The sequence below is a fragment of the Myodes glareolus genome, chromosome 5 (genome assembly GCF_982192425.1).
Source record: "Myodes glareolus chromosome 5, mMyoGla1.1, whole genome shotgun sequence".
Lineage (NCBI taxonomy): Eukaryota > Metazoa > Chordata > Mammalia > Rodentia > Cricetidae > Myodes > Myodes glareolus.
In genome coordinates, this window is record NC_142030.1 from 70,930,226 (window position 1) to 70,957,648 (window position 27,423).

Here is a 27,423-nt window from a genome sequence, read left to right on the forward strand (position 1 = left end):
AGGCCATGCTGACCTCAGGAGTCTAAACCACGGCCTGGAACCATGTTAGTGTCCGAGGGCCTTGCTGCTGCAGGAATCATGTCAATATGAATAACTTATGCTGCCTCCTGGGACTATGGTGACATTGGGGTCCAGGCTGCTGCGGAGGACCATGTATGAGTCCGTGGTCCTACAACAGCTAGTGTCTCTGTAGATTTCTGAAGCCCATGGTAAAATCAAAGGTCACACAGGTGCTTGGGTTCTAGGCTGCAACCTGTGGCCATGATGTGTGTGTGTGTGTGTGTGTGTGTGTGTGTGTGTGTGTGTGTGTGTATGTGTGGTGGGGAGAGGGTTGCTGACCTTGGTGGCCTGTGCTGCTACATGGGGCCGTGTTGTCTGGGCCTGGGCTACTGTACAATGCTGTGTCTGGGTCTGTGGCCCAGCAGCACCCAGGGTCTGAGTTGAAGTCCATGGCTCCCGTTAGCACCGAGGGCTGTTCGGATGCCCAGATCTGGGTCTGGACAGCTGTCTGAAGCCAATGAGCCTTGCTGCTCCTGGGGACATGCTGATCTGGGTGTTCTGTGCTGCCACATGGGCTATAACATTCAGGCTCAATCTGCTGTCAAGAGTCATGTCTGAATCTGTGGTCTTGCTGCCGCTGGCATCTGTGTTGATGTCTATGGCCTGTGTTGCTGCAGGGGGTCATAGGAACCATGCACATTGAAATCTGAGAGCTGTGCTAAGCCGGACCCACCCCCTCACTGACCTTAGGATAGGTGGCCCTGCCCCTTGTTGGTCTCTACAGCAGGAGAGCTGGCCTCATCCCCCACGGGAGAGATGGCCCCACCCTTCACCTTGGGTGTGGAAGAGCTGGCCTCAATGGCATGGGCCTAGGAGAGCTGGCTGTGCTCTTTGATTGAGGTGGTGTGGTCCCAGGTCCAACTCAGCTACCCCCCAGACCCACATCTGGGGCCTTGGGTTGGCCACCCCAGCATCTTCCCCATCTATGAGCTGCTGGAGTTTGTAAAGGGAGTGATTCTGTGGAATGATAAGATCTCCATGACTCAGGGCAACTGCGGGATGTCCGAGAGGAGTTTCGGTGAGGGGCCAGTGAGGACGGTGTGCCAGAGGCCTTGAACCAGACCAATGACTCAGGCAATGAACATTTTGTGGGTGGGACTGGCTGGACGAAAGGGTACATTTTGTGACACTTCAGTTCCTGATTCCAGTAGGATAAATGAAGAGATGTTGGAAAGACAGAGGAACAAAGTGTTGTTTTTTTTTAAATGGATTCTTTTGGGGGTTTCCCTTGATGGGGGATGCTGAAGGGTGAGGGGAGAATGTGGAGGGACTGGGAAGTGAGCAGGATTGGGATGCGAAATTCCCAAAGAATCAATAAAGAATTATGTTATAAAAAAGATGTTTTGATTCTTATGTTGATATACCTTTTATTCTTCCTTGTAAGACCAGAGTCACAATTTAGGATAGCCTGGATTTGATAACATAGAACTGAATGGGACTGAGGAATCTTGTTCTTCTTTACCTGAGCTACATAAGGCCTCTTATCTTGTTAGGCTAGAATTTGTACCAAGGACACAGACAGGATCTCCAAACTAACCCAAAATACCATGTGTAGCTACTGTAACTTTGAAGAGAGAAATTTTAATTCTTTTTTAGTACCACTTTAATTCCTCCTCAATTTAAACTCCTATTTGATAACTTGAGAAACCTTGGCTGTGGAAAATAGCACTTCATTCCCCCTCATTCCTCTTATGATCTTTACACGGCAGAAGAAGGAAATCTCTGTGCACAGAGAGCCAGAGGGGCAGCCTTTGTCCTGTTTTATTTCTTACTTGGGGTCAGAGGTTACTTAAACCTTGTGGCTTAGTTTCTTCAATGCTACAGAGGCAATTGCATCCGGTGCTTCAGAGAAAATCTGAAAAATGAAAATAATAAATACAGGCTAGCATCATATTATTGTTATTAGTTGTTGTTGATGGGTGGCATTTCTAGACACAAAGAACAAGGCAGAGAGTGCAATGGCCTCCCTCACGTGTGGAGACAATGGACTCGGTGATGAGGTCCGAAGGACTGAAAACTGGAAGAGTCAACACAGGTAACTGTAAGGTGCTAAAAACCTAACAAAGGTACAATCTTGAAAGACCCGTACACATTTTAAATTAGTTTTTAATTATATAGTTTGCTCTCTAGACCCTTAGGTAGCAGACATCTGTTGATTTCTTTTCCCTGCCTTGTAACCTACTGGCAGCAGCAACCTTTCCCCTGAGTGGCTTTGTCCCAGTGGACTGATGACCAGGTGCAGTTGTTAAGTTTGATAGGGGTGGGCATGCCTATAGATTCCCAGGTGGTCAAGCCGGTGAGCATCCCCCCTTGAAGTTATTCAGATATATCCTGAAAGGACAAGTCTCTTATGCTCTTATGCAGGTTCTTTGGAAGGCTTCCATTTTGTATAGCCACATGCCTTGATCCCACCTGCCTTGCTGCCTGGAGTCACTTGTGACCGGGTATTAAAAGAATCTGAATTTTACAATCCTGAACTTAATTTTCCCTCATAAATAGCAAGTCTGTTAAGTATATAGTGGAGTTTCGAAGTAGTTAAGACTGTGTATTTAAAAAGAGAAGGCTCTGGAATCTTTTGACCAAAAACCAAAACACACAGAAGAAGAAGGAAGAGAAGGAGGAAAGAAAGAAAGAAAGAAAGAAAGAAAGAAAGGAAGAAAGAAAGGAAGAAAGAAAGAAAAAAAAGGGTGTAACTTTTTACATACATTTTTGAGGGGGCCAGGTGAGGAAGATAGGGTTTCACTGGCCTGGAACCAAAGATTCTCTTGCCTTAGCCTATAGTGGATGTAAGGAAATCTCAGTGAGGAGCCATCAAGTTTGTTTGTTTGTTTGTTTATTTATTTATTTATTGCTAAATAGCAAGTCTATTGATAACTGTGATGCCTCCAGGTACTTCAAATACTTTGTTACCATCCAACATCCAGTGTCCAGATTTCTCAAACTGTCTTCAAAATTGTATTGCAAAGTCTTTGGTTTATTTGAATCAATACTCACAAAATGATGACTGGCATGGTGGCGCATGCCTACAATCTTGGCATTGGGGAGGATGAGGCAGGAGGACTGATGTGGGAGCCAGGCCATCTGTACTATTGACTGTCTCATTCCCTGTCTCTGCCCCCACCCCATCCCCCAATCCACTTAATGAAACAAAGTTTTATCATCAAGCACATTGGTTGGATACAATTTATTTCTTAAAAAACTAAACAAAACAAAAAAACCAATACTTTGTTACTTTAACATAGTCCAGTGAACAACAGCATTTAGACTTTACTTCAAGGTTCCTTCATGTGCTTCACAAGTAACAGATACCGTGCTTGTGATGAAGTTGCTTGAACTTAACTTTGGACATCAGAAGCCAAAAGAGAGTAATGAAAAGGACACACACCAATTTATTTGGCGTGTTTAACAAGCGGAGACCTCATTCCTTCCAGGGATAGACTGGTTTTGCTTCAACCTTCTAAAATGTCATTATAGCTCCCATTTTTTTTTCTGCAAAGAGTTCCAAGGAGTAAAGAGTTAGAGACCTTTAGCACACATAATCTCTACCATCTCATCAAATGAGGCAGGCGGATGCATTCCCAAGTAGGTTCAGTATTACAAGTTTCCTGAACAGTAACCCCTACCCACCACAGTAGTCCATTAGCCTTAAGGCCCTCTTCATTAGGACTCGCGGCCCTAACCCTGACCCTAACAATCAATACCTATCGTTTACTTATTTTATTGTTTCATATGCGCACTACTCCTATCTTTAAAAAAAATTACATTTGTTTCTTTAGTTGTGTGTGTTTAAATATGTTGGCACACAAGTGCCATGGTGTGGTTGTGGAAGTAGGTATGTGTGGTCCCTGGGGATTGAACTCAGGTTATCAGACTTGGTGACAAGTGCCTTACCCACTGAGTCATCTTGCAGATATCAATATCTCTATCTTAAAAAGACTCCTGAAGCCAAAATCGTATTTATTGTTATCACTGTATTATTAAGTTAGAAAGTTTTTAAAAACGCGTCCAGAGCGCTCGATTTATGGGTCTGCTTTGCATCTTGGGTTGAAATTCCAGCAGTGTGCGGCCACACCCGGCTCTCAGCTTGGTCATTTTTACTGCAACTTCCCTTCCGCTGTCTGCTTGTTCTATCAGACCTGTAGGTAGTTCTGATGTGGGACTGAAACTCATGATCTTTTGGCTTGGGCTCTGCCAACTGAGTCATTCTGGCACTGACAATATTCCGTGACTCAGCAGGTCCGAAAAGGAGGATGTCAGAATCCAGATAATGTCGAGTCTTTTAAAGGCAAACTTGGAAGCACAAACACAGTGGAAGAATTTCAAAGCGAGTCTGCATATCCACGGGGAGAATGTCATTCCATTCCCAGCCTTCTCACTTCCTTCCTTGCCAGGGTAAATGACAGTTACACTTTAATTTAGAGCAAGGAAATCACGAAATTGACTCGGAAGCTGAGATTGGACCCAGCCCCTTGGATAACCCGGGATGTCTCTTCTCAGCGGGGTTAAGCGCTTGTTCGGCGCTTCAGGAGGCATCCCAGGGACTGTGGCGAGACCGAGGTCACGCAGGTCGCCGCACGATTGCGGGGTCATTCAGGCCCCAGCGCCAGGTAGTGGCTGGGCTATACCGTAACGACTGACACCTGGCTGGACCACGGTCCAAGTCATCGTGAAGTCAAAAGACGGATTCCAAGCCACCTCACCCACCCGCGTTGCCCTTTAAGAATCTCCTCTTAGTCCCCGAGATCCTCCAAGGCAAAAGATCCTTAGGACGAAGAACCAGGGGAAGGATTCCAGAAGGGTGCGGGATCTCCACCGAGGCCCCTGCCCTCCCAGCATGCAACGCCCCGGGTCCCACACCCCACGCCCCGCCCTCCCCCCCTTCACTCACACTCCCTCCCCGCCCACCTTGGGCCTCTCCCTCTTATACCCTCGCCCAGCCCACCTCTAGTCACGCCCATCCAGAAGCCCTCCTTCTTGCCCCCTCTCCTCTTCTATCTCGCGCCCCTCCCTCCTGCTCCCTCGCCCCGCCCACCTCGTACGCCCCACCCTCTTGCTCCCGCCCCGCCCACCTCCCTTCTCGGGCCCACCGCCCTCTAGGGCCGGAGCGCCAGTGGTTGCCCCTGCCGCCGCCGGGAGTCGCTGGGGAGGACGCGTAGGGCGGGGAGCCGCTCCCGACCCGCGTGAGCTGCCGAGGAGGCCGGTCTTGGGTTTTCTCCTCCGCCAGATCCCACCCCACCCGGCAGACCCCACCCCCTGCTCCTTCCTCCTGGGGCGCGCTCTCGGGTGCGCGCTCGGAAGTCGGGGGTCGGCGCACAGTGCGAGCTGCACACCGGGAGGCAACGGAGGCAGCGCGGTCTTCGCCCAGGACGCCCACCCATCGGCTTTGCGCCCGGTTCTCGGCCGCCAGCTCGGTCCACAGCCCAGCCTCGGCCCGCAGCGGAGGAGCAGCCTCGGGGCACCCCAGCCTTCGCCGAGGGCCCGAGCGTGGTGGGATGACGGGCGGCGGGCGGGCCGAAGTGGCCCTGCGGCCCCGGGGGCGGCTGTGGCCGCTGCTCGCTGTGCTGGCGGCTGCGGCGGGCTGTGTCCGGGCGGCCATGGACGAGTGCGCGGATGAGGGCGGCCGCCCGCAGCGCTGCATGCCGGAGTTTGTTAATGCCGCCTTCAATGTGACCGTGGTGGCTACCAACACGTGTGGGACTCCGCCCGAGGAGTACTGCGTGCAGACTGGGGTGACCGGAGTCACCAAGTCCTGTCACCTGTGCGACGCCGGCCAACTCCACCTGCAGCACGGGGCAGCCTTCCTGACCGACTACAACAACCAGGCCGACACCACCTGGTGGCAAAGCCAGACCATGCTGGCCGGGGTGCAGTACCCCAACTCCATCAACCTCACGCTGCACCTGGGTAAGCGGTGACAGCCCTGTTCCCCACTACTTCTCGTTCACGGCCCAGCTCCGGGGCTCCCTCCATGGAGCCGCTGGTCCGGCCCGAGGGGCCTGTCCAGCCGCGTGCTGACGGTCTGCTCTCCAGCGTGGGCCACACACAGAAATTCCTTTCTCCAACTTCTCAAATTCATCTATCTCGCTTTGAACATCCGGTGAGGGCCACCATGTCCCACTCTAGCATCTCTATTTTCTTACTCTTTTTAACCCAACCGAATGCTTATTCCGCTGATTATTTTCTATTTCAGCAGTCAGGATCTTGGACCAACACCCCCACTCCCCTTTTTCCACCTTGAAGTGCTAATGAAGCCCCCATCCTGGCAGGACCATCACGTATCATGCTTGCGTTAGAGTCTTGAAGGTCTACTTTAAACACTTGTCTTTAAAATGTTTAGCTGTCTCTCTCCTCTCCGGGGTTGAGAGTGATTGCTCTTAGCTCTGATAAGAATGTCTTTACTGCCGGTATTGCCTATGTGTAATTAAAGTAGAAGTTCACTTTTAAGTTACTGTTCTTTAGAGCTGTTCAGCCTTAATTAAGAGCTATTTCACTGCTAATCCTGGTGGAGAGAAAACAAAAAGGTAATGAAGACACTCACTGTAATTGCCGGGCAGTTTTGTTCCGCTGTAAAAAGCTCTCCTCGCCGTCTTCCCTGTTGCTTTGATCCAAGCAAGTGTGGAAACGTGCATCATTTTAGAATTCAGGAAAGGGGTGTATAGTGGGAAACTTCACGGCAGAAGCATGGATGGGAAAGGCCGATGATGGGATGGATCAAAGTTCCTGCTTGATCCAGGAAAGTTTTTCTTCGTTTTTGAGACGTACAAGCAAATAGAAAATTCCGTTGTCGTGTTCAACAGTGTAATAATGTAAGTGTGGGAAACGGATTATGGATGTGTAGAGCTTCCATTGCCAGTGCATTTGGAGCACATGAGTGGCTGGTACTAAAGAACTTCCAAAGAGAACAGATTGCCCCAAGCCTGTCCAAAGCGTGCAGAGCAGTTCTATAGAGCTAATAATATCTGGGATATTTGAAAGGGACATTTTGTTGGCAAAGGATTCTTTGATCATGGTTTTGTAGTTTTCTCCTCATTGCCCTCTAGCACACCAAACATTTTCTCAGGATTTCAGAGAAGGACTATGACTTAACAGAAAGTGCCTTGAAAAGTGTCAATTACCATCTGTGGGATAAGTTTTAGAAAAGCACTATTTAGTGCCTTTGTAATAAACACCTTTTTATTTGTGGATGAGTCACCGGGCAGATGGAACATTTTGAAAACAAGTTCATAAAATGAAACTGTGAGGCCTTTGCTTTTCAGTAACTAACTAAACGAATGAGTTGGGTTATTTTAAAGGCCTTGAAACAGTACAGAAGTGCAGAAGTAGAGTCTTGGGGCAGGTGCCTTTCTCCAGACAGTGGGAGACCTTCAGGGCTGCTCACGGTCTCGCGAGACTACTCTTTTAAGGAGCTTGAAAGTTGTTCAGTTGCCCAAAATGAGTTTTGCAATTTATGTTCAGTTATTTTTAACCTTTTACTTAATTTTTTTTTGTGTTCAATTCCGAATTCCCTTGAAGTCTTGCTTAATCCACCTTCAGAATGAAAAAACAAAAACCCAAAGAAAAGGCCTTGATGTTCCCCAAGTGCCTGAGATGCAGTTGAAAAGTTCCGAACAATGGATGTCCGTCTTGGCTTTCCTCTGCTCTAGGCTAAGGAGCGGAGGTTTATTTCAGGTGCTTGCAGAGGGATAGACTACACCCTGGTCAATTCTCTGTTTCCGAGACAGCGTGCTAGGGTTAGAGAGTAACAGGTTAGGTGGCTGCTGTTGGGAGCCAAATAGGCTTATTTTGGGCCACCTTACTAACAAGGTCAAAGGGCTCTTTCACTTCGTTCGGACATTGTATGCTAGGACTTGATTTTGCTGAGAAAGTCTTCCATTGGTTGCTAAATGGCATTCATAAGACAGGGTCTTATTCTAGCTTTCCTGGAATTTGCCCTGTCAATCAGGCTGGCCTGGAACTCACAGAGATCTGCCTGCCTCTGCCTCCTGACTGTTGGGAGTAAAGGTATGAACAACCATGCCCAGCAGGTTTACTCTTAAGAAAAATATTTACAATATTTTTATAGCAGTCTAGTCGTTGTAAACACGTGCTTTCCACATTTCAGTAGGATAGTGTATGAAGTCTTGACCGAACTAACTGTTCTTGTTCTTGGGTTGGGCATGAGGCCCTGGAGGAAGTGTGTGGGGAGGGAGAGCTTTACGTGTCATGGGGCTGATCTTTCGGGTTTCTGTCCTATCTTTTTTTTTTTTTTTTTAATGACCGGGTATATATGCATGCATAGATGCTGTGCTCAACAATTTCGGGCAAGTAGGCCAGGCCTGGCCATCAGAGTGTTTTGATAGTCAACGTATTCATTTCTTGACTCCAGTTACTCTGTGGGCTGTAGCTAACTAATTATTTCCCATGGAGTCAAGTACCATGACTGTTCTCTGCATCCATTAAATCTCTCCTCCAGTTCAAATTTCACATACCCTTAAACAAGTGATGCATACTGTGCCTTGCCCCTCCAGAGCCTGTGAAACCCAAGGGAGCGGTGTGAAAGAAGAGGCCCAGCCGCCGCTTTGCTGGCCTTCCTTTTGATGTTGTACTTTCTTCACCCCAAAACTTAAATCAAGTCTAGGGCTAGGTATGCTGGAGCACTCTGGGAGGCTGATGTTCAAGGTCAGCCTGGCATATACATCGCAAGTTCCAAACCAGCCAGAGCTACTAGTGAGACCCTGCCTTACAATTTATGAAGTCAGAGCACACTTAAGAGGCGTGCAGTATGCACATTTTGGCGATGATCACGAGTCACTTTTTTCGTATGAAAATGAAACATGATGAGATGTATTCAAATAATACATATAGCAACAAGCCATTGTGTCCTTAGTTGCTAAGCTCCCCAGCTGGGAGACCACCGATGGCAGGTTTTTATGTAACCCTTCATATACCAGACCGTATGATTGTTTTAACTGGTACCCTTTTTGGGGAGGCTGAATTGTATTTTAACATTTGACAGGTACAAATTAGATCATGTATCACTTCATGTAAAAATGGAGGAAAACCAGTATGGATTCTGACAGCTGCCATTACTTAACTTCCATTACAGTGACATAGGGTTCAGGGCACAGTGTATCTTTGGCCATGAAGAGTTGAAGTCGCTTTGTATTTTCTGCGTGTTGTGGAGGGAAGTCTCTGTCAGGCACCCGTTCCCAAAAAGTTCTGTTTTGCTTTCAGCTTACAGATCTTTGCTGAGTACTCTGTATAGGTTTCTTAGCTGCTGTTTAAAAGTGTAGCTTTTACAACAGATGATAATGTGAGTGAGTTTGTAGCAATACCCAGGGACCTGTTGAAAGCAGTGCTGTAGCTGAGGATTGGGTTTTTCTTAAACGACCCCTTTAGTTAATTTGATAATTATTGTGAATGGAAACTTGGCAGACAGGGTTTTGATCTTGCAAAAAGGTAGCCTTTTCTCATTCTTAAAACAATTAGGTTAAGAAACTGGGTTACAAGAGCAACCCTGTCAAAGTTTATGGAGCTTCCAAAGTTAGCATTGCACCCAATTCCCAAGCACTTCATGAGCTTTTCTAGGATGCTCTTTAATCTGTATGAAATGTCTTATGTGTATAAATCAGAATCAGCCCATAGGTGACTTGGCCCTCCCGTAACATGAAACAAACAGCAAATTTTCTGTTTCTCTCGGGAAAACCTTTGTAATATGGGCTCTGACTCTGTCGGGGAGTAGCTCAAGCTGGTGACTTCACTGTGGTATTTGTGCACCCTGAGGGGACACTATTTTAGTTTGTCTCACAAAGGCCTGATTTACATTTGCAGGTTCCAACTTGCGACGCCAAGGAGCTGTTCTTTAATGGCCAGTAGTTGAGCGGTTTTATAAACGTTGCTGATGGCTATTTCCTTGTTCTACACTTCATTGCTTTCTCTGCAAATTCCTTCTCCCATTTTTCTAAGGCACCCAGAAGAAAACGTATACATGAGAGGAAAAGTTAGACCTCTGAGGCATCCCTCTCTGTCAGTTTATCCTTGGCCATGTTGGTGTGGGAGGAGTACCGCTGGGTTATTTCAGTTCTAAATCCTTTTAGGAAGTTGGGTATGCTTTTTACCATGTACCCCCTCTCTGTGTGCATACATTCTCAGATTACTGCCAGATATTCCCACAAACATTTTTAAAATACCTAAGAAACACATACCTTAGTGCTTGATAGAAAGGTGTGGAAGATTGAGGGCCCTGCCCTAAGAGCTGATACTCTTCTCAGTGGAGTTTAAATTTGTAGTACTTTTACCATATGATAACAGGAGGGTCCTTGTAATAACTCACCGTTTCTAAAGCCTCCAGCTTGCCAGTGGTAATGTCATGCAGCTCCTGTAGGTGTGATCCTGGAAATCCTGCTGCAGCTAAGTCTTGGACACCTTAATGAATGAATTAATAGTTTCTCTAACAAATCTCTTTAAAATGTCTGGATTATTCCTTTTGAATAAAAGCTCACATGCAGAATGACTTGGAGACACCAGACTCCTTTGGTTTTCTTCCTTGATTTTCCTTAGGCCGTTGTTCCTTTTTAACTTACATTTCCAAATTCTTACACCTATGGTCCGTGAAGGAACATCTTTTAGTCTCAAGTCTTGTTTGCTACTTGTAGATGAAAGTTCAGTTTTAGGTTAGCTCTTTCTTTGGATCCAGTGACCTGGATACAGTTAATATGGGATGACGGGATGGAGCCATGTTTAAATTTACTTGTTGCCGTCTTGTCCAGCTCAAAGAGAACAAGTGTGGCCCCTCATTGAATGCCACCTGACTAGTGCCACATCTTGACAAATTTGTTTCAGTCTCCCATTTTGCTCCTTCTACAGATGTCTCTCAGTTTCCAATAGGGTTATGCCCTTAATGAAGCCATCATAACATGAAGGTGTGTCTGGTGCAGCTAGCTTCCTGGGCATCGTCCCTAGCACGGGTGTCCTGAGAGGAGTTGTTAACTCCTGTGGTTGAGTGGAGTGGTGGTTCTCTCCCAGGATCGGTTAAGGGTACTTACATTAGTTGTAGCCCAGGGAAAGATCAAGTCAAAATCCAAAGTCTGGTGTTTCCTAAATACTCATCAGTTATTCCTCACTGTAAACTCACAAAATTCCCAGTCAGCCCACCAGGAGTTGGGAACTGTCAGGATTGGAGTCACCATATTACAGAACGACCAGTTGATCCAAAGACATGTATCTTATCTATAATTTTTTAGTGAAAAGTTCCTCAGTGGCTCCTCAAGTTTTCTGACAAGATGTCCAAAGCCTTTGTCCTGTTGGGCCAGGTGCTATAGGCTCTGGACATTTTCGATAACTAGGTTTATCTTTTATCGCTTCTGTCCACAGAGGGCTGGAATTGGTTTGGAACACTTCTCCCAGCTGTCAGCTACTCAGGCAGACAGAAGTCCTTCCAGGTTTCTCTGCCGCCCTTTGTCTGTCCCCACTTCCTGGCCTGGGCTGTGCCTTCTCTCACACGGCCCTGGCAGTCTCTGTCGTCATATACCACCATCTCTTTCTTTACTTGCCCTTTCTGCCTCTAGGCTGCATTGGAAGGTTTTGTGATTTTGTTTTTAGTTTGAGGAAGGGTCTGGTGATGTTGCTCAGACTGTCCTGAAATGCCTGGCCTTAAACTTCTTCCTGCCTCAGCCTCCCATGGGGTTGAGATCACAGGTGTGTGCCTCTTCTCCCAGGTAATGGGAAAATCTTTGAAGAAAGTCTGGTACTTAGTCATCATTTAGTTAAGTACAATTAACCCTTGTTGATTGCTTGCTGTGCCTGAGCGCCATGAAAACCTCTGATGGACAGTGAGTCCTGGGGCCTAGCCCTGGCCTCCTGCCTATCTGTGGTCTAGATGAGAAATCTGTGTCCTTAGATTTGGGGTAAGAAAACCACAGCCCTCTGACCCAAGTCTATCTCAGGCCTGCCATCTAGTTTTGTAGGAGCTGTAACTTATACTTTTTAAATTGGCTACAAAAAATGATCAAAGAAATAATATTTGTGACTTGAAAACTACATGAGATTCAAATCATAGTATGCACCAAACTTTATTGGAACAAAGCTCATTTAATAACATTGTTTATGACTGTTTTTATTGCTACAAAGGCAGAGCTAAATAACTGGGACAGACTATATGTTCCTGCTTATTGAAGTTGAAGCATTTACTGTCTGGCCCTCGCTGCACAGTTTTGGTGACCTCTGTTTATGTTACAATAAGTTTTAATTGATAAATGCAAGGACAGAGAGAGTCCACTTGACCATTTGGGTGGAGACTGGGGCTCTTGTGTCTTCAGTGTCTCAGCAGCGAGTCTGGTAGCATGTTCAGTAGCTGTTGGTGGAGTAAGTGACGGGCTGAATTATGCATGCCCTAGAGAACTGCACATTAATTTACATTCTTCAGAGCAGCACCGTTGAGCTCCTGCGTGTTTTTATCAATGCCATCTCTGCTTTCCCAAGGCGTGTGTCAGTGTTGTATCTGAAATGAACTGTGGCACATACTAATTTTATTTCTATAACTTTGAAAGTGCTAAAGTATTGAAGTGATACAGAATTGAGAAAACTACATCATTTTATTTTTTCTTGCTTTTTGAGGCAGGCTCTCACTCTGTAGCCCAGGCTGGCCTGTAGTCTAGGCTGGCCTGTATCTTGGAGCAATCTTGCCTCTGCCTTCCACTTCAGGAACTGTAGAACTACTGTACCTACTTCGATCTGTCTTTTTTTTTTTTTTATAAGAGAAATTAACACATGACTTGAAGTCAGCAGGATTTCTATTTTATGTGTAGGAGTGTTTTGCTTGCATGTATGCATCTCACCATCTGTATGTACCTCTGAAGGACAGAAGATGGCGCTGGATGCCCCGGACCTGGAGTTACAAACAGTTCGGGGCTGTCGGCTGGGTTCTGGGAACCATACCAGGCTCCTGGAAGAGCAGCAAGTGCTCTTAGCTGCTGAGCCATCTCCCCAGGCCCCAGTCTGTATAAATGTGTATGAGAAAACTATTCATAAATGTTCACATGTAAATGTATAGTTTTGAAATTGTTAACTTTCTTCTTTTTTAAGAAGTGGTCATAAACAGGTTTTAGCTAAACATATATATGCGCCTGTCTTTTGTTGAAAGAGCTCCCTGTGGAGGGTTATCAGATCATTGGAGGGAAAAGGGGTGCTGCGCTGTCTCGCTTGCTTTACATGTATGGATTGGTTTGAGATTATTTAGAAGGCGAGCAGTCTGGGCTGTTGGGGTGATCTTGAACAGCTCTAGGTGCAGAGCTCTAGGCTGGGCAGGTGGACTCAGCTAGTTTAGAGCTAACAGGAGGTAGAATATAACCTGGCGTTGCTTGCCTCTAATCTCCAGCTGCACTTAATTGACGGCTCTGCCGCCATTCCCTGGGTTTTAGGGAGAAGTATCAAAGTTCAGAGCAGAGCTGTTTGTTTGTTTTTACTGCTCAAAAATCCCGAGACTTAAAAATAAGGGATGAGCCCGTCTTATCTTAAATGGTCAGTTTCAGCGTAGGGTTTCAAGATGGCCGTGCACCCGTGTGCTGTTGCCCTGTCTTGGTTGCTCACCTTGAGATTTGTAAGCAGGTCCTTCTGGGGTTTGCAGGCTCTTTTGTGTGTAAGATGATAAAGTAGATGCTGGTTCATTTGGACTTAAAATCGAGAGGCCCCCAGAAAGCTCACTGGAGTCCATCTGCATTTCTTCCTGTGCCGTCTTCCAGAGGCCAGCCGAAAATAACTGGGCCCAGTCAGTCTGGTGCCCTCGCAGCTACATATTCATGACATAAAATAAAGCCTCTATCTCTTTCTTGGACAATGCACACTCAGATCTCTTGTGGGAGGAACACCTCTGGTTGAGCTGGGAGGTGAACTAGGGATGTGCTTTGTTTTCTTCTAAAGCTCCAGGGAGTCCAGTCCCTCAGCTCCTCCTTTTATTCTGTTTTCCAGCTGTGGAGCCTCCCTGCTGGACTGAGGGCAACACTGAATTATTGTTTCGTTTCTTGGATTTTTATCACATCTTCTTGTTTTGAAAAAACTGGTGGAAAACTTAATTTTCGGAATAGGTCTTCTCCATGTTTCTTCCTCCCTCCCATCCTTCTCTCCTTCCTTCTAGAGAACGGGATCTTGCTAGCCCAGGCTAGCCTCAAACTCACTATGTAGCTGTGCTGCTTAGCCTGGCTTTGACTTTGAAGCTGTCTTCCTGCCCCTACTTTCCAGCTGCTGAGATTACAGGTGTGCTTTTAACTAATGCTAGCACATAATATATAGGTGATTTGTTCGTGGAATTAGTCTGGCTTAAGTAGGCAAGCACAGGATTTGGGAGAGCCAAGAGACATTTTTGTTCCTTTCTTTTCCTTCATCTGGAAGTTGCTGGCATTAATAGTGACAATCAATTTCTGTTGAGGAACAAAGGAGCCAGCTGATTCAAGTTGCCTCTGTCAGTTGAGGTTCCCAGGGAGCTGCTCTGAGGGCAGGCCTCAGAGGCAGAGCACAGGGGGTGTGCAGGGTGAAGGGACCTCTTGGTTCTCCTCATTTAAAGAAGGCTGTGATTTGGTTGATGTCCCAGGTGGTGTAAAATTGTAAGCTTCTGGTTGTTGACCCAGGTTTAGAGTCTTTAGACTTTAAAGATATATGTGTGATGTCCGTGTTGACCGCAATGTCAAGGATTTATTTAATTACTTCTTTTTAAATAATGGACTTTCTGATTCCCCGGATGAAAACTCAATGTTCTGCGAATATTCTCTGCTGTGAAGACTTCATCTTCTTTCCTTTAATCTTTACTAGGGTGTGACTTGTCATGGAGTCTGTTAGATGTAGTAAATCCAAGCTCGAATTGTGTGGCTTTCTTGGAGGAGCTTGTGATGCTTTGGGACATATTTCTAGTTACGTGAAGAGTTTTCCCCACTTGAAATGACTGAACTTGTTGCATTGGGTTTCTATTTGTTGGACAAAGACATTATTTAAATGGCAGCCAGGGAGAAAAAATTTATTTAAGGGTATTGTAATGTGTAATGGATACTGAAGACACTGAGACACTGTGTAACGTGCTTGAGGGGGTAAGACAAAAACATTCATCCATGCGAAAAGTGATTCAGTTGAACATTTAGAAAGTACTAGAAGTGCCTGTGGAGCACCTTAAGAGGCGAGAGAGAAGTCAGCCAGGGGAAGCTTCCTGGGTCTTGAAAAAAAAACCCAGTGGGTATGAATGAAGGGCTTTCCTGGAAGGCTGAATTATTTGAACAAGCTCTAAGAATAATCAGGTAACTGTGAAGGCATTGCTCACCTTGCATGGGGTAACGGACACGGTCTCTGTAGAAACTGGCTAACAGCAAGCAGAAGATTGTTTTTCAGTTGTTCTGGCTAAGAGCAAGGGCAGAAGGTAGTGTATTGAACCTTGTGCTGGCTGCCTCTCAGTTCTTCAGTCTCCAGAGCTGTCTCTGAAGAACCAGGAGATTTGTGGTTTTTCTGTGGTCACGCAGGTGGGTGTTGGTGGACTTCTGCGCTGACTGCTTTGCTTTATGTCCTCGTCACTCTGCCTCCTGAGAGCAGACTTGGCACACGAGAGGCAGTGGATTGTAGAGACCTTAAATTGGGCAAAGGACTAAGTATTTCACATCAGAGAGCTAAGCCTGGTATCTCTGATTTTGCTTGAAAAAGTCTGGATTTGAATTTTTCTGTTAAAAAAAAAAAGGAGGGCTTTGTACCTATTTGTGAAGGAGATTCTCTTAAAGGGGCAACTGTTAGGTTCGGAGAACTTTAGTTGTGTAATATTTAGTCTTATGTCACTTGGAATGTCGAAGGAATTTATTGAATTTCAGAATGAGGCCCTGGGTTTTGTCAATGTCTACTGATAGGAAGGGGAAAGCCTACCCTCTGCTATTCTGAAGGGTGGTCAGTAAACTTACATTATGCAGGGGAATGCCACCTTATCTACTTCCTACCTTGGCCACAACTCTTTTCTGGTTGCTGAGTTCGGTTCACCTGTTCCCTTTATCTGACATCACTAAAGATAAGGCCTGAAGGCGGCCTGGTTGATCTCCAATTCTTTTCTGTTTCTCCTCTACTCCCAGTAAATTCTGACCCTTCCCTGGTGGCTTTGTGTGTCTGTCACTCAAGTTTGCCAGCAGATCTAATGTGCTTTTTTATTGGCTGATAGAGAGATATTTGCTGTACCCCAGGACGTTTCCTTTGTCCCCGTGACCATCTTTCAGGCTCCAGAGTGTGCCATTCACCTTGATTTCTGTATATGCAAATTTGCCAAGCAGTCAACCCCCCCTTCTTTCTAATCTTTTGAGAGCATCACTGCACTAAGGTTCACTTAAAGGTTACTGTTGTTTTGTTTTGTTTTGGCTCTTATTCCTGAGAAGGGGTGTCATAATTTCCCTTTAGGACTAGTGTTTGCAGTGTTTTGTTGTTGTTGTTGTTGTTGTTGTTTTGTGTGCTGCTTCCTGTCATAGTCCACTTCCACTTCTAGAATTTAGTATTAAAACAAACAAACAAACAAGCAAATGCAACCCAACCCAGCCCAGTCCCAAATACTTCTAACTAGAGTTTTCCATGAGCTGGCTGATGGGTTTCCGTCCTGTCTCTGCCCCTTGTCCTTTCTGCCTGCTTTTCAGACCTATTTCATTCTTATCTTCGCACTTGGGTGGTGAATGTGGCTGTGCCACCCCAGGAGGAGCTCCGATGCCTTTTAAAGGCTTTGATCAGCCTCCTTTCTTGCTGGGATGGTGGCACTCCATGCTGCATGGGACAGGGGTGAGTGGTGAATTTAAAGCCCTCACCCCCTGGTTCTCTCCCCCCCCCAAGTTGGTAATATAGAAGCATAAACATATTCTCAGGGGTATTCTATCAATTTCTTTCTAAGAGAATGAAAATGCCCTAGTTTTTCCAAGAGAAGAGCTTAGAAAGGGTGTGTGAACGTCACCAAATGAGTTGGCAAGGACTAGGAAGTAATAATTTCCCTGCCTTCAGTTCACGTTGTAATTAAAGGCAGGAATAGTCTGCCTGCATATTTCCAAAATCTGTGACCATCTTAGGAATAAGTAATAGCACCTTGGCAAAGTAAAAATTAGTTGATTGATAGGGAATTTAAATTTTGTGGCCTTCACCTACAACATTTAGAACCTTAGTTTCTAGAACGTGAGCACATTCAGGATATGCGGTTGTTGTGGTTTAAATGTGTTTACCAAGTTCATGTGTTGGAAACCAACCCAGTGTACCAGTGTTGAAAGGGAGGCGGTTAGTTTATGAAGAGCTGCCATAAAGCCATAAATGGCCTCCTGTCTTTGGCGTGGTTGTAGGTTTATTATGAAAGTGAGTTTGGCTCTTCCTATCTTATTTTTGCTCTTGCTGCTTGATGCTTCCACTATGTTCCACTCCACAGAGAAGACCCTTACTAGGTAGGTACCAGCAGGCTTTGGGACGTCTCAGTCTCCAGAACCATTTCTCTTTATTCTAAATTACCCAGTTTGAGATATTCTTACACAGCAGAAACAGAAAATGGATCAAGATAATGGCTAACTAGAATAGTAATAATGAAGTTACAGAGTTCGTGAGGAATATAGGCAAATTCTGAATATGACTGTAATCCAGTCACCTGGAATAGAGGCAGGAGGATCACAGGTTCTGAGTCATCTTTGGCAACATTAGGAGCACAAGACTCAAACAATGACAGGAAGTCCTCAGGAAAGTTTAAACTCTTAGAAAAATGTTCAGGCAACTGGGCAGAGGTGGCACACGCCTTTAATCCCAGTCCTTGGGATGCAGAGTCAGGTGGATCTTTAGTTTGAGGGCAGCCTGGTCTACAGAGTGAGTTCTAGGATAGGAAATAGGTATACAAAGAAACCCTGCCTCGAAAAATAAACAAACAAACAACAATAAAACCCCCAAAAAAGTTTAGGCAAAGGATTCTAGTTTATGCTATTTTAACCTCTTATTGAAGAAATTGGGACTGGTAAGATAGCTCACTTACTACACAAGCCTGGGGACCTGAGCCTGATTCTTGGAACTTGAATAATGGTGGGAGGAGAGAACTGACTGCACAGAGCTGTTCTCTGGCCTGCAGACAGGCACACATCCACATGATGCACCCACCAATGCATCACGGAGACATACACAGTAATAGGTAAAAATCTAGGAAGTTAATGCGGGTGTAGTTGCCTCAGCGTGTAGTAATCTGTGGAGGCGTGTCCTCAGTCCTAGCTACTCATTCCATCAAATAGTCTGACGATAGGGCCAGTGACTGTGCTGGTCACTTGTGTGCCTGTGCCTTTAGGGGTTGGGGTAGAAGGGAGTGCAAAGTCCCCTGCCATAGGCGGTAAGATGCCTGAGAGAGGTGCTAGGAACCAAACCTGGGTCCCCTGAAGCAGCAGCAAGTGTTCTTAGCCTGCCTTACCATCTCATCAGCCCCTCGGCTTGTTTGTTTTGAGATAGGGTCTCACTATGTATTCTTGGCTGGCCCAAAACTCACTGTGTAGACAGGCTGACCGCCACCTCCTGAGTGGGATTAAAGTTGTGCACCCTCATGCCAGATGATTTTTTCTTTTAAGTACCAGATCATAATCTCATACAAGTAAGCATCCTGGAATTTTCCTTGCAATGTTCATTTTGGACGTGGGAAGAAGCTGGGGTCCAAGAATGAAGATTATGAGATGGGGAGTGATCATATATATTAGATGCTTTAAGCCTTTGTGGGAAAAAATGCTGTATTCAGGAGACTGCATGCCCAGATGGACTTTGTAGAGCAGTTTTACACAGGCTTGGAGTCTATAGGGAGTATCGTAGATGAACGCACGCAATAGAAAATTCACTAGAGACTACAGATTCTTAGAATTTTACAGACTATGGAAGTTTGTGGAAACATCTGTAATGCAGCTGTGATAAAATTTGTTTACTTTATTAAAATTGCTTTAGAATTCAAGCCTGTTTATTACTGTTGTCAATATTTTTACCACATGCCAAGAAAGAAGTCCGCGCTGACCTCTGGTGGACTTGGGAATCACTTTGAGAAGTCTTTGGTTTTAGGTCGCCTCCCTTGTAAAGCTGGGATGGATGTCCTGGCCCAGGCGGCGGTGGTGGATGCAGACTATGACGTGATGACTGACAAACCTTCCAGATGTCTGGAGAATGTGGACTTGTTGTCTTGAATCTGTATCTGTCTCCTGTTGTTACTTCATCGTAGCTGCCTTACAGAAGGGCATGAGGGCCTGCTTTTTAGATTGGGAAATAAAATGGATGTTAAAGTTTTTGGAAGCCTTTTAGTTGGTATTGGCTTTTCTGTGAGAGAAAGGAGATGGAGAAGCAGGCTTGGTCCCTTGGGCAGACTGTGGGTGGGGGTGGTGTTGAGGATGTGGCTGGAAGTAACTAGAAGCAGATTCATCCATGGCACTAGTGATCTTTGGTTATGAAATGGACCTCCAGTGCCTCAGTCAGCAGCCTGTTAGCCATGCCTGACTAAATAGTCCTTGTTTTTGAAATTCGCAGTTTGCCTGGATCCCCACTGTCTGTTTGGCCTCCTGCTCATATGCAGCTGTTTCTGTTCATACATCATTTTGTGTTTAGCTGGCTGGTTACTTCCTCAGTCCCCTTTATGGAGAATAATGGACACATGGAGCTTGAACACCCAAGTGTGTGGTTAATCAAACAGGAAGTCTCAAGGAAGCCCAGTAATGTTGTCAGAGAAGCTAAAGACAGGACCGGAAAAGCCATTCATGATTCTAGGCTTCAGACATCCGCAGGAGGAACATTTGACAGCTTCAGACATGGCATCATGAAACTTAGCAAGTGGAATGTTTAATGTAGCACTTGCTCCATTTTACTTATGCATTGGGAACATTAAGTCTTAATAAATTAGATAGAAATGAAGGTGAAGAAAAAAGAAAAAAGAATGTGGCATTCTTGGCTTTCAAGCAGGGAGGTAGCTCTGACCATGGGGTGACTGTGGATCTCAGAGGCTGTGGTTTGTCCTGACTGGACCAACAGGGAAGCTGCGTGCAGGATGAGTGAGTGGCGGGGGACTCTAAAAGCGGCTGGAGGTGATGGGCGGGTTAGAAGATGGCCTTCAGCATTGTCTGGACTGTACTGGAGGGATCAGAGGTAAAAACAATACAAGACAGGTGGAAACCGAGGAGAATGTAATGGTGTGGATGGCTGTAATCCTAGCAGGAGGATTTAGAGTTCCAGGCTGATCTGCACAGCTAGACTCTATCTCACGGAACCGAAGAGAAGAGAGAAACCACGTGGTCTAGTGGGAGAACATGCGCATCAACGGCTCCTGAGCCTAACCTAACCCTGATCCTGGGACCCTCTGTGGCAAAGACAGAGATGCCATGAGAGCGACAGAAACTCCTGCTACCTACAGACAGATGACGCCCCATGATTCCTACCAGTATTGAGACTCTTTTATTCTGTGATAGGTCTGACAGAAGTAGCCATTTAAATGCTAGCTTTCTATTTAACAGTGACATTAAATCGGGAAGCTACGGAAAGGGGAATCTGTGCTCATCAGAGTTCACATTAAGCACATGGGGTGATGCAGATGCGCAGGAGAGCAGCGTTGGGCCTGACTGATGGAAGGTGAAGCAGCCGAGTGGCGTGCCTGTCTCTGCTCTGCACTTCACACGGTGAGCATGTGCACACCGCAGAGGCACCCTCCTTCCTGACTCCTTCAGTTGGTGTGGCTGCCACCTCCATGCTGTAGTGGACTTCCAGCCCCTTCAGGAAGACCATTGGTTTCTAACTCTTCCGGCCTGTCCGAGCGTTTGCCATTATGATGTGCTCTGTCCGCAGTTGGTCTGACTCAGTTCGGTGGGAACGTTTCAGTTCTCTGAGATGAGAGGTGCTGTACGGTGTGCTCCTACTGGGTGGATTCACCGAAGCTAACTTTATACCCAGTGATTTCTTAGTCCCTCTAACAAAAATTTAGAAAACAAATATAAAAATATGCAAAAGGTCCTTCGAAATACTGGGGACAAGGCTGAGAAGCTCTGAGCTTAAATTCCTGGCTAAAAGTACCGTATAGAGGACTTGACCTGGGAAAGGCCCACTAACTGTATCCTCCATTGACCTTGTGTCTGCGGTGCATATATAGCGTAATATCCTTTGTCTGGTGGTCAGCGCTCAGAAAAAGCTTGTAGAATGGATGAATGAGATCTATGGATTCTTCTGGAGGACCTCAAGAATCTCCACAGAATGCAGGAGAGTGTAAGAAGCAGCCGTTTTCCCCAGGTGGAGTTTGCCTTTAGATAGGGTTGACTTTGGATGTCTATAATGGGATGGAGTGAGTAGCTTCCTGGTTAGCATGGCACTGTTGGGTAGACACTAAGCCTCTGTCCCAAAGATCCCCAACAATGAAGTCGTTTACAAAGACACTGATATTTGTTTTTCTTTCATGTGGTAGGACTGTGGTAAGTGCTCAGGGCCTCAGGGTAGCTCTGGTCTGCCAGGCGATCTGGGACTCTGGGACATGGGAGCTTTTTATGGTAATAATCTGCCATTCCTTACGGTGCTATCTTACGTATGGTTGGTTTTGAGGGCTAGGCGCTTCTCTCTTCCTAATAGGTCCACATTGTTAAGAAATGTGTGTCTAAATGTTAAGACTAAGACCTGAATGTGGCCCACGTCATTTGCACTGTTATGACAGGGGAATATATGAGGGGAATGAGAGCAGATTTTGGCAGACAGCTCTGCATGCCAGCGTTTCCCCCAGAGCTGTGCTTGCCAGCTCCTGTGCTGCAGCTCCCCTCCCCCCACGTTGTAGTCTCGCGGGCGGAGGCTTCTTCAGAGATCATCCTGTTACAGGACAGCAGCCAGCATGTTCTCAGTGAGCCCTAACAATCCTAGATCTCGGAGAGCCCCCCAAGGAAGGCATCCATCCTCCTCGGGCTCCCTGAGCATGACTCCCCTCCCTGCCTTTGCAGAGTTCACTTCCTTTTTTAAATTTAAAACTTGTTATTTATTTATTTTGAGAATTTTATATATGAGTTTTCCTCTCTCCAACTCTTCTTCCCACCCCCTCTCAAATTCACGGTCTCTTACTTAATTATTTTATACACACACACTTTATAAATACAACCTGCTGACCCCCAGTGTCCGCTGGCATTGGATAACCCATTCGTGGGCTTGTCCCTGGAGAAGGCTGATTCTCCCTCTTTCTGCAGCCGTCAGCTGTCTGTAGTTCTTCATCTGAGTGTGGGGCCTTGTCAGATTTCCCCCGTGCATGCTAGCACATTGGTTGGTATTGCTTTTTTCCAGGTCTTCTTTAGGCTATCCTGTTGTTGAGACATCGTGGGTGCAGCTTCCCGGTCATAGAAGACACAGTCTCGCAGGAGACCCTCTGTCTCGGTTTTCTGCCTCAGAATGCACCTTTTCATGTGATGTTTCCGCTCTCTCCTAGCTCCTCTTACTGGGCTGGTGTGCGCCTGAACTGACAGGCTGGCCATGGCATACACGTCTTGTGGAGCATATCTGTCCACATCTTGGCAGAATACCTCCATACAGGACAAGTCTTGATTTAGCCAACAGTTCGGATCCTGTTTACCTTCAGCAATGATAGATGAATCAGGGCTGTTTTAAAATCCAGATGTGTTTTAGAAACAAGATTCCTAAGGTGACAAAACACTACTCATTAAATCATTTGTTGGTCACATGACCATACAGTCTTATTTCTGGAATCTTAGAGTTAGAAACACATGAAATCTGCAAATGTAGTAAAATGGGTGTATATTGCTATATATATTGTATATACAATATATTTTGCTTGAAAAGTGTGTTCACATAAAATAAGATGATTAAAGACTGGGATAGTCTCACACAAGGACGTATTTTGCTGTTCAGCAATACATCTGTGTTTCCGAACTTTTTAAAATTTAGAGTCACATGGGGCTGGCGAAATGGCTCAGAGGTTAAGAGCACTGACTGCTCTTCCAGTGGAACCGGGTTCAATTCCCAGCACCCACATGGCAGTTCACAACTGTCTGAAAATCCAGTTCTAGGGGATCTGACACCTTCACACCAATGCACATAAAATAAAGTTAAATAAACTATAAAAAATATTTTAAAAAAAATTTAGAGTCACAGCTTAAGAGTCATGGCTACGTACTGTAGCATTTGATTACACAGTGCTAGCTGTGAGGTGTACCATTTCTATAGTTAGTGGTGCAAAAAAGTTTAACACAGAACCGGCAATTGATAAATTATCCAAACAAATGGATAAAATTCTTTAAAACACACTTCTGCAGGGCTGGAGAGATGACTCAGCAGTTAAGAGCACTATTGATCTTATAGAGGACCTGGGTTCAATTGTCACCATCTATATGGTGACTAGCAACCAAACTGTAGTTTCAGGGGATCCAATGCCCTCTCCTGACCTCAAGGTACCTGGCACACGTACATACATGGAGGCAAAACATTTATATGCATAAATAAAAGCCAAATGGATACTTCATTTTATTAATATTTATTTATTTATTTATTATGTATACAATATTCTATCTGTGTGTATGTCTGCAGACCAGAAGAGGGCACCAGACCCCATTACAGATGGTTGTGAGCCACCATGTGGTTGCTGGGAATTGAACTCAGGACCTTTGGAAGAGCAGGTAATGCTCTTAACCTCTGAGCCATCTCTCCAGCCCCCAAATGGATACTTTAAAAGGATGGAATTTATCATTTCTTTCTTTCTTTTCTTTTTTTTTTTTTAAACAGAATATCAGCATGCAGCCCTGGCTAGCCTAGAGCTGACTGTGCTGTGTTCAGTAGGATGGCTCTGAATTCAGAGATCTGTTATCCTCTGCCTCTAAGGACTGGGATTCAAGCTGTGTGCCACCATGCCAGATGAAAGGATGAATTGTAATAGATTTATTTGTCTTTTGGGTAACTGAATTACTAAATATAAAAATTATATACTTTAGGAGAAATATTTTTATTTCTATCAGACCAGAGGGTTTTTTTTTATTGTATTGGTTGTTTTTTAATGGTTTTGTTTTTACTTATTTGTTTTTCCTAGGATTTCTTTGTGTTCTATGACAGTCCTGACTGTCCTCGAGCTTGCTCTGTAGACCAGGTTGGTCTCAAACTCGCAGAGGTCCGCCTGCCTCTGCCTCATGAGTGCTGGGATTAAGGACATACTCCACTACCACCCAGCTGTTTGTATTTTTTTTTTTTTTGAGAAAGAATTTCACGTAACCCCGTCTGACTTCAAACTGGAACTCTCTATGTGTCTGAGGATGATCCTGAACTCCTGATCCTCCTGCCTCGATCTCCTAAGTGTGTACTCCCAGGCGTGGGATTACAGGTTTTATGTGTTGCTGGGGCTCAAACTCTAATACGTGGTAGGCAAGCCGTCTGCCACCTGTACAAGCTCTGTGTTAGTGTTTGTTTGTTTGTTTTGTTTTTACGAAGAGGAAGTTTCATCTCTAAAGCCCTGTATAGTTTTTGAGTGAAGCCAATTTTGTGATATCTGTGTACTCCGTTCTTCCCATTATAGCTTCCTCTTTCTCGCCATTAAACTTTTTTTTTTTAATAAGTCAGTGTTTCTAGGAACCCGAAAGTCTCCTTTCTCACCGATGACTGTAAATGCTCTCACCAGCAGTAGGTGCTTTTAGCCTGGTTGCTCTTTCTAAAAGATTGTGACCTCTTTGAATTGACATCTTTAAATTCTGTTTTCTGATCTGGCTTTCTTTATTTGCCGAGAAGCCTTTACTGTCCCTTTGCTCAGAACATCCCGTGTGTGGTCTTCTGGTCTTTATTGTCCCAGCTTCTTTTGGAAGGAGATCCCCTTCCCCATAAATCCTTACCCACACTCTACAAGTGTGAAAAAGCAGCTTATTTTGTCACTCATTGGTCACGTGGGCATGCTGTCGTCATTGAGGATCTCTTCAGTGTGTCTGAACTGCGTTATTGATCTTGTTTTCCTGTGCCTGCACTGGGGACAGGAGCTGCGGTGGGGCTGTTGGGCCAGTGGTTTAGAGCTCACCCAGGGCTTGGCTTGTGAAGCAGGAGGCATCTGATGGTCTTCCCTTGTCTTGGTGAATCACTAGTCTTCGTTCTAAACCTGACAGTGAAGCACAGGGGTTAAATTGGACAATTAAACATGTCCAGACCCTTCATATTTTGTCTCTCTTCATATTTTGAGGAGAGAAAGAGCTGCATTCATTAAGCTTTGGAGACAGGCCACAGAACGACTTTCTCAAAGCTGAAGACTCTCCTCTTTGTTTGTTCTGCTGCTCTTTGCTCCCAGAACAAGGAAAGCGCTGAAGCTAGCTGGAAACTTCTTTCCTTTAAGAAGCTTTTTTTTTTTTTTTTCCCCCAGGACCCATAGTGCCAAGTTTCTTTTTTTAGGATAGTAAAATTTCTAGGCAAAGGCTTTCTGTTTCTGTTTTATTGTCTATAAGTCCTAGGCACCGGGGGGGGGGGGGGGGGGGGGGGGGTGGAGCTCATTGGTCGAGTTTGTGTTTTATCTTATCATCAGGCCCTGGGATCAGTCCCCTGCACTGCCTCCTCCACCCACGACAGACGCACACACAGACTCACAAACATGTACATACACAGACTCACAAACATGTACATACACCCATACATTCTAAATTGGTGCCTAAATGTGCATGTGTGTATGTGTGTGTATTTTGAGACAGGCTTGGAACTTGCTATGTAGATCAGGTTGGCCTCTGCCTCCTCAGTGCTGGAATTAATGGCATGCTCACTATGCCCAGCCACCCAAATATGTATATTTTTGAAGTAAAGTTCACTAAAGATTTTCCATGTTATTTAAAGATTAGAACAATGTAGTATTTCCTTGTTCATTCTTAATCCTGATCACTAGTGACCCTGGGAATTATTCTTCACAGGGCAAAGTGTAGTCACTCACAGTGCTTGTCTAGTACTTACCGGCAGATCGACTCATCCCTGGAGTTCTCTCGACTTTAAATATATAAATATCTAATAGTGATCTGCAGTTGATTGTATGGCTCGTCAGTTTGTTCTTACAGATAATACAAGGTAAAATCATTTTTGCTCAGCAGTACAGTTTCAGTGCACAGGAATGTTTAATAGGACTGTGAAGGACTTCCTTACGGCTGGGAGGTGGTGGCACACGCCTTTAATCCCAGCACTTGGGAGGCAGAGACAGGCAGATCTCTGAGTTCCAGGCCAGCCATGGCTGTTACATAGAGAAACCCTGTCTCAAAAAATCAACTCACCACCAACCAAAAAAAAAAAAAAAGGCAACAGTACCCCCCCCCCCCTGCCTCCCCCCCACACAAAAGAAAGAATCAAACAAAAACCCTTCCTTACAAAGATGGCGCAAATTCTGGAGCACCCCAACCTCCAGTGGGATTTTGTGTTTCCTTCTAACATTTGAAAGAAGCTGGTTTTGTCATCTCTTCTTAAACAGCAATATACCACTTGGCTTTGTGCTTTATAGAAATACTACTGTATATGTAATCAAGGGTAAATTACGCCTTTACAGGGTTCACTTTCTACAGTTTAGAAAGGCAGCCGGTTCCCATGTCATGTCTGTCCCCTGTGACCGTCTGTGCAGTGAAGGTTGACCTGTAGCTATATCATCCTGCTGACTGGCCCTTGGATGAATGGTGCTGCCGTGGATAGCCTCCTGCATGCTCCCGGTACCCACCTACGAGAGTCTATGCAGCTTGGTGGTGGAGTCACAATAGTGGGTGTCTTCCCCTGGGTCGGTGCCTGTTTGCATGCCCACCAGCAGTATTGGCAAGCTTATTGGTCCACCCCTTACATTGAAATTCTTAAAAGATACCCATTCATTAGTATAAAATTATGTCATAGTGTTCTGCATCTAAAGTTTTCTTCCCATGTATTTCTTGATCTTTCCTGATTCTTTTCCTGTAGAATGTTCCTTCATGTTTTTTTCTCTTACTGATTTGTAGAATTCTTAAGATATTCTGGCTCTTGATCCGTTTTCAGGTATATATTGTGTCTATCTTATTTTCTCTGTTTTTGGACATTTTCTTTTCTTCTTTCTTTTTTTCTCCCTTCCTCCACTCCTCCCTCCCTTCCTTTTTTTTTTTTTTTAAGGCAAGGTTTCTCTGTGTAACAGCCCTAGCTAGCTGTCCTAGCTCTGTAGAAGTACTGGCCTCGAACTCACAGAGATCCGCCTGCTTCTGCCTCCGGATTCCTGAGATTAAAGGTGTGTGCATCACCGCCTGGCAGACATTTTCTTTTTTAAAAATTTGTTTTTTACTTTATGTATGAGTGTTTTGCTACAGTTAAGTCTGCACACCACGCACACATCCAGGGCTCCTAGAGGTTAGAAGAGGACTCAGATCCCTTGAAATTCGAGGTAAAGACGAATGTGAATCACCGTGTGGGTGCTGGGAATTGAACCCAGGCCCT

At 45.3% G+C, this 27,423-nt stretch overlaps 1 protein-coding gene across 1 annotated transcript in view; it reads left to right on the forward strand.

The window, feature by feature from the left end:
• The first annotated feature begins 5,206 nt into the window (after positions 1-5,206).
• The window catches only part of Lamc1 (laminin subunit gamma 1), a 116,136-nt gene continuing 93,919 nt past the window's right edge, over positions 5,207-27,423 (forward strand). Inside the window, exon 1 of the mRNA XM_087906424.1 lies at positions 5,207-5,964. Within this exon, the coding sequence (XP_087762550.1) occupies positions 5,553-5,964 (412 nt within the window). The 5' untranslated portion in view covers positions 5,207-5,552. The remainder of the gene's footprint in view (positions 5,965-27,423) is intronic.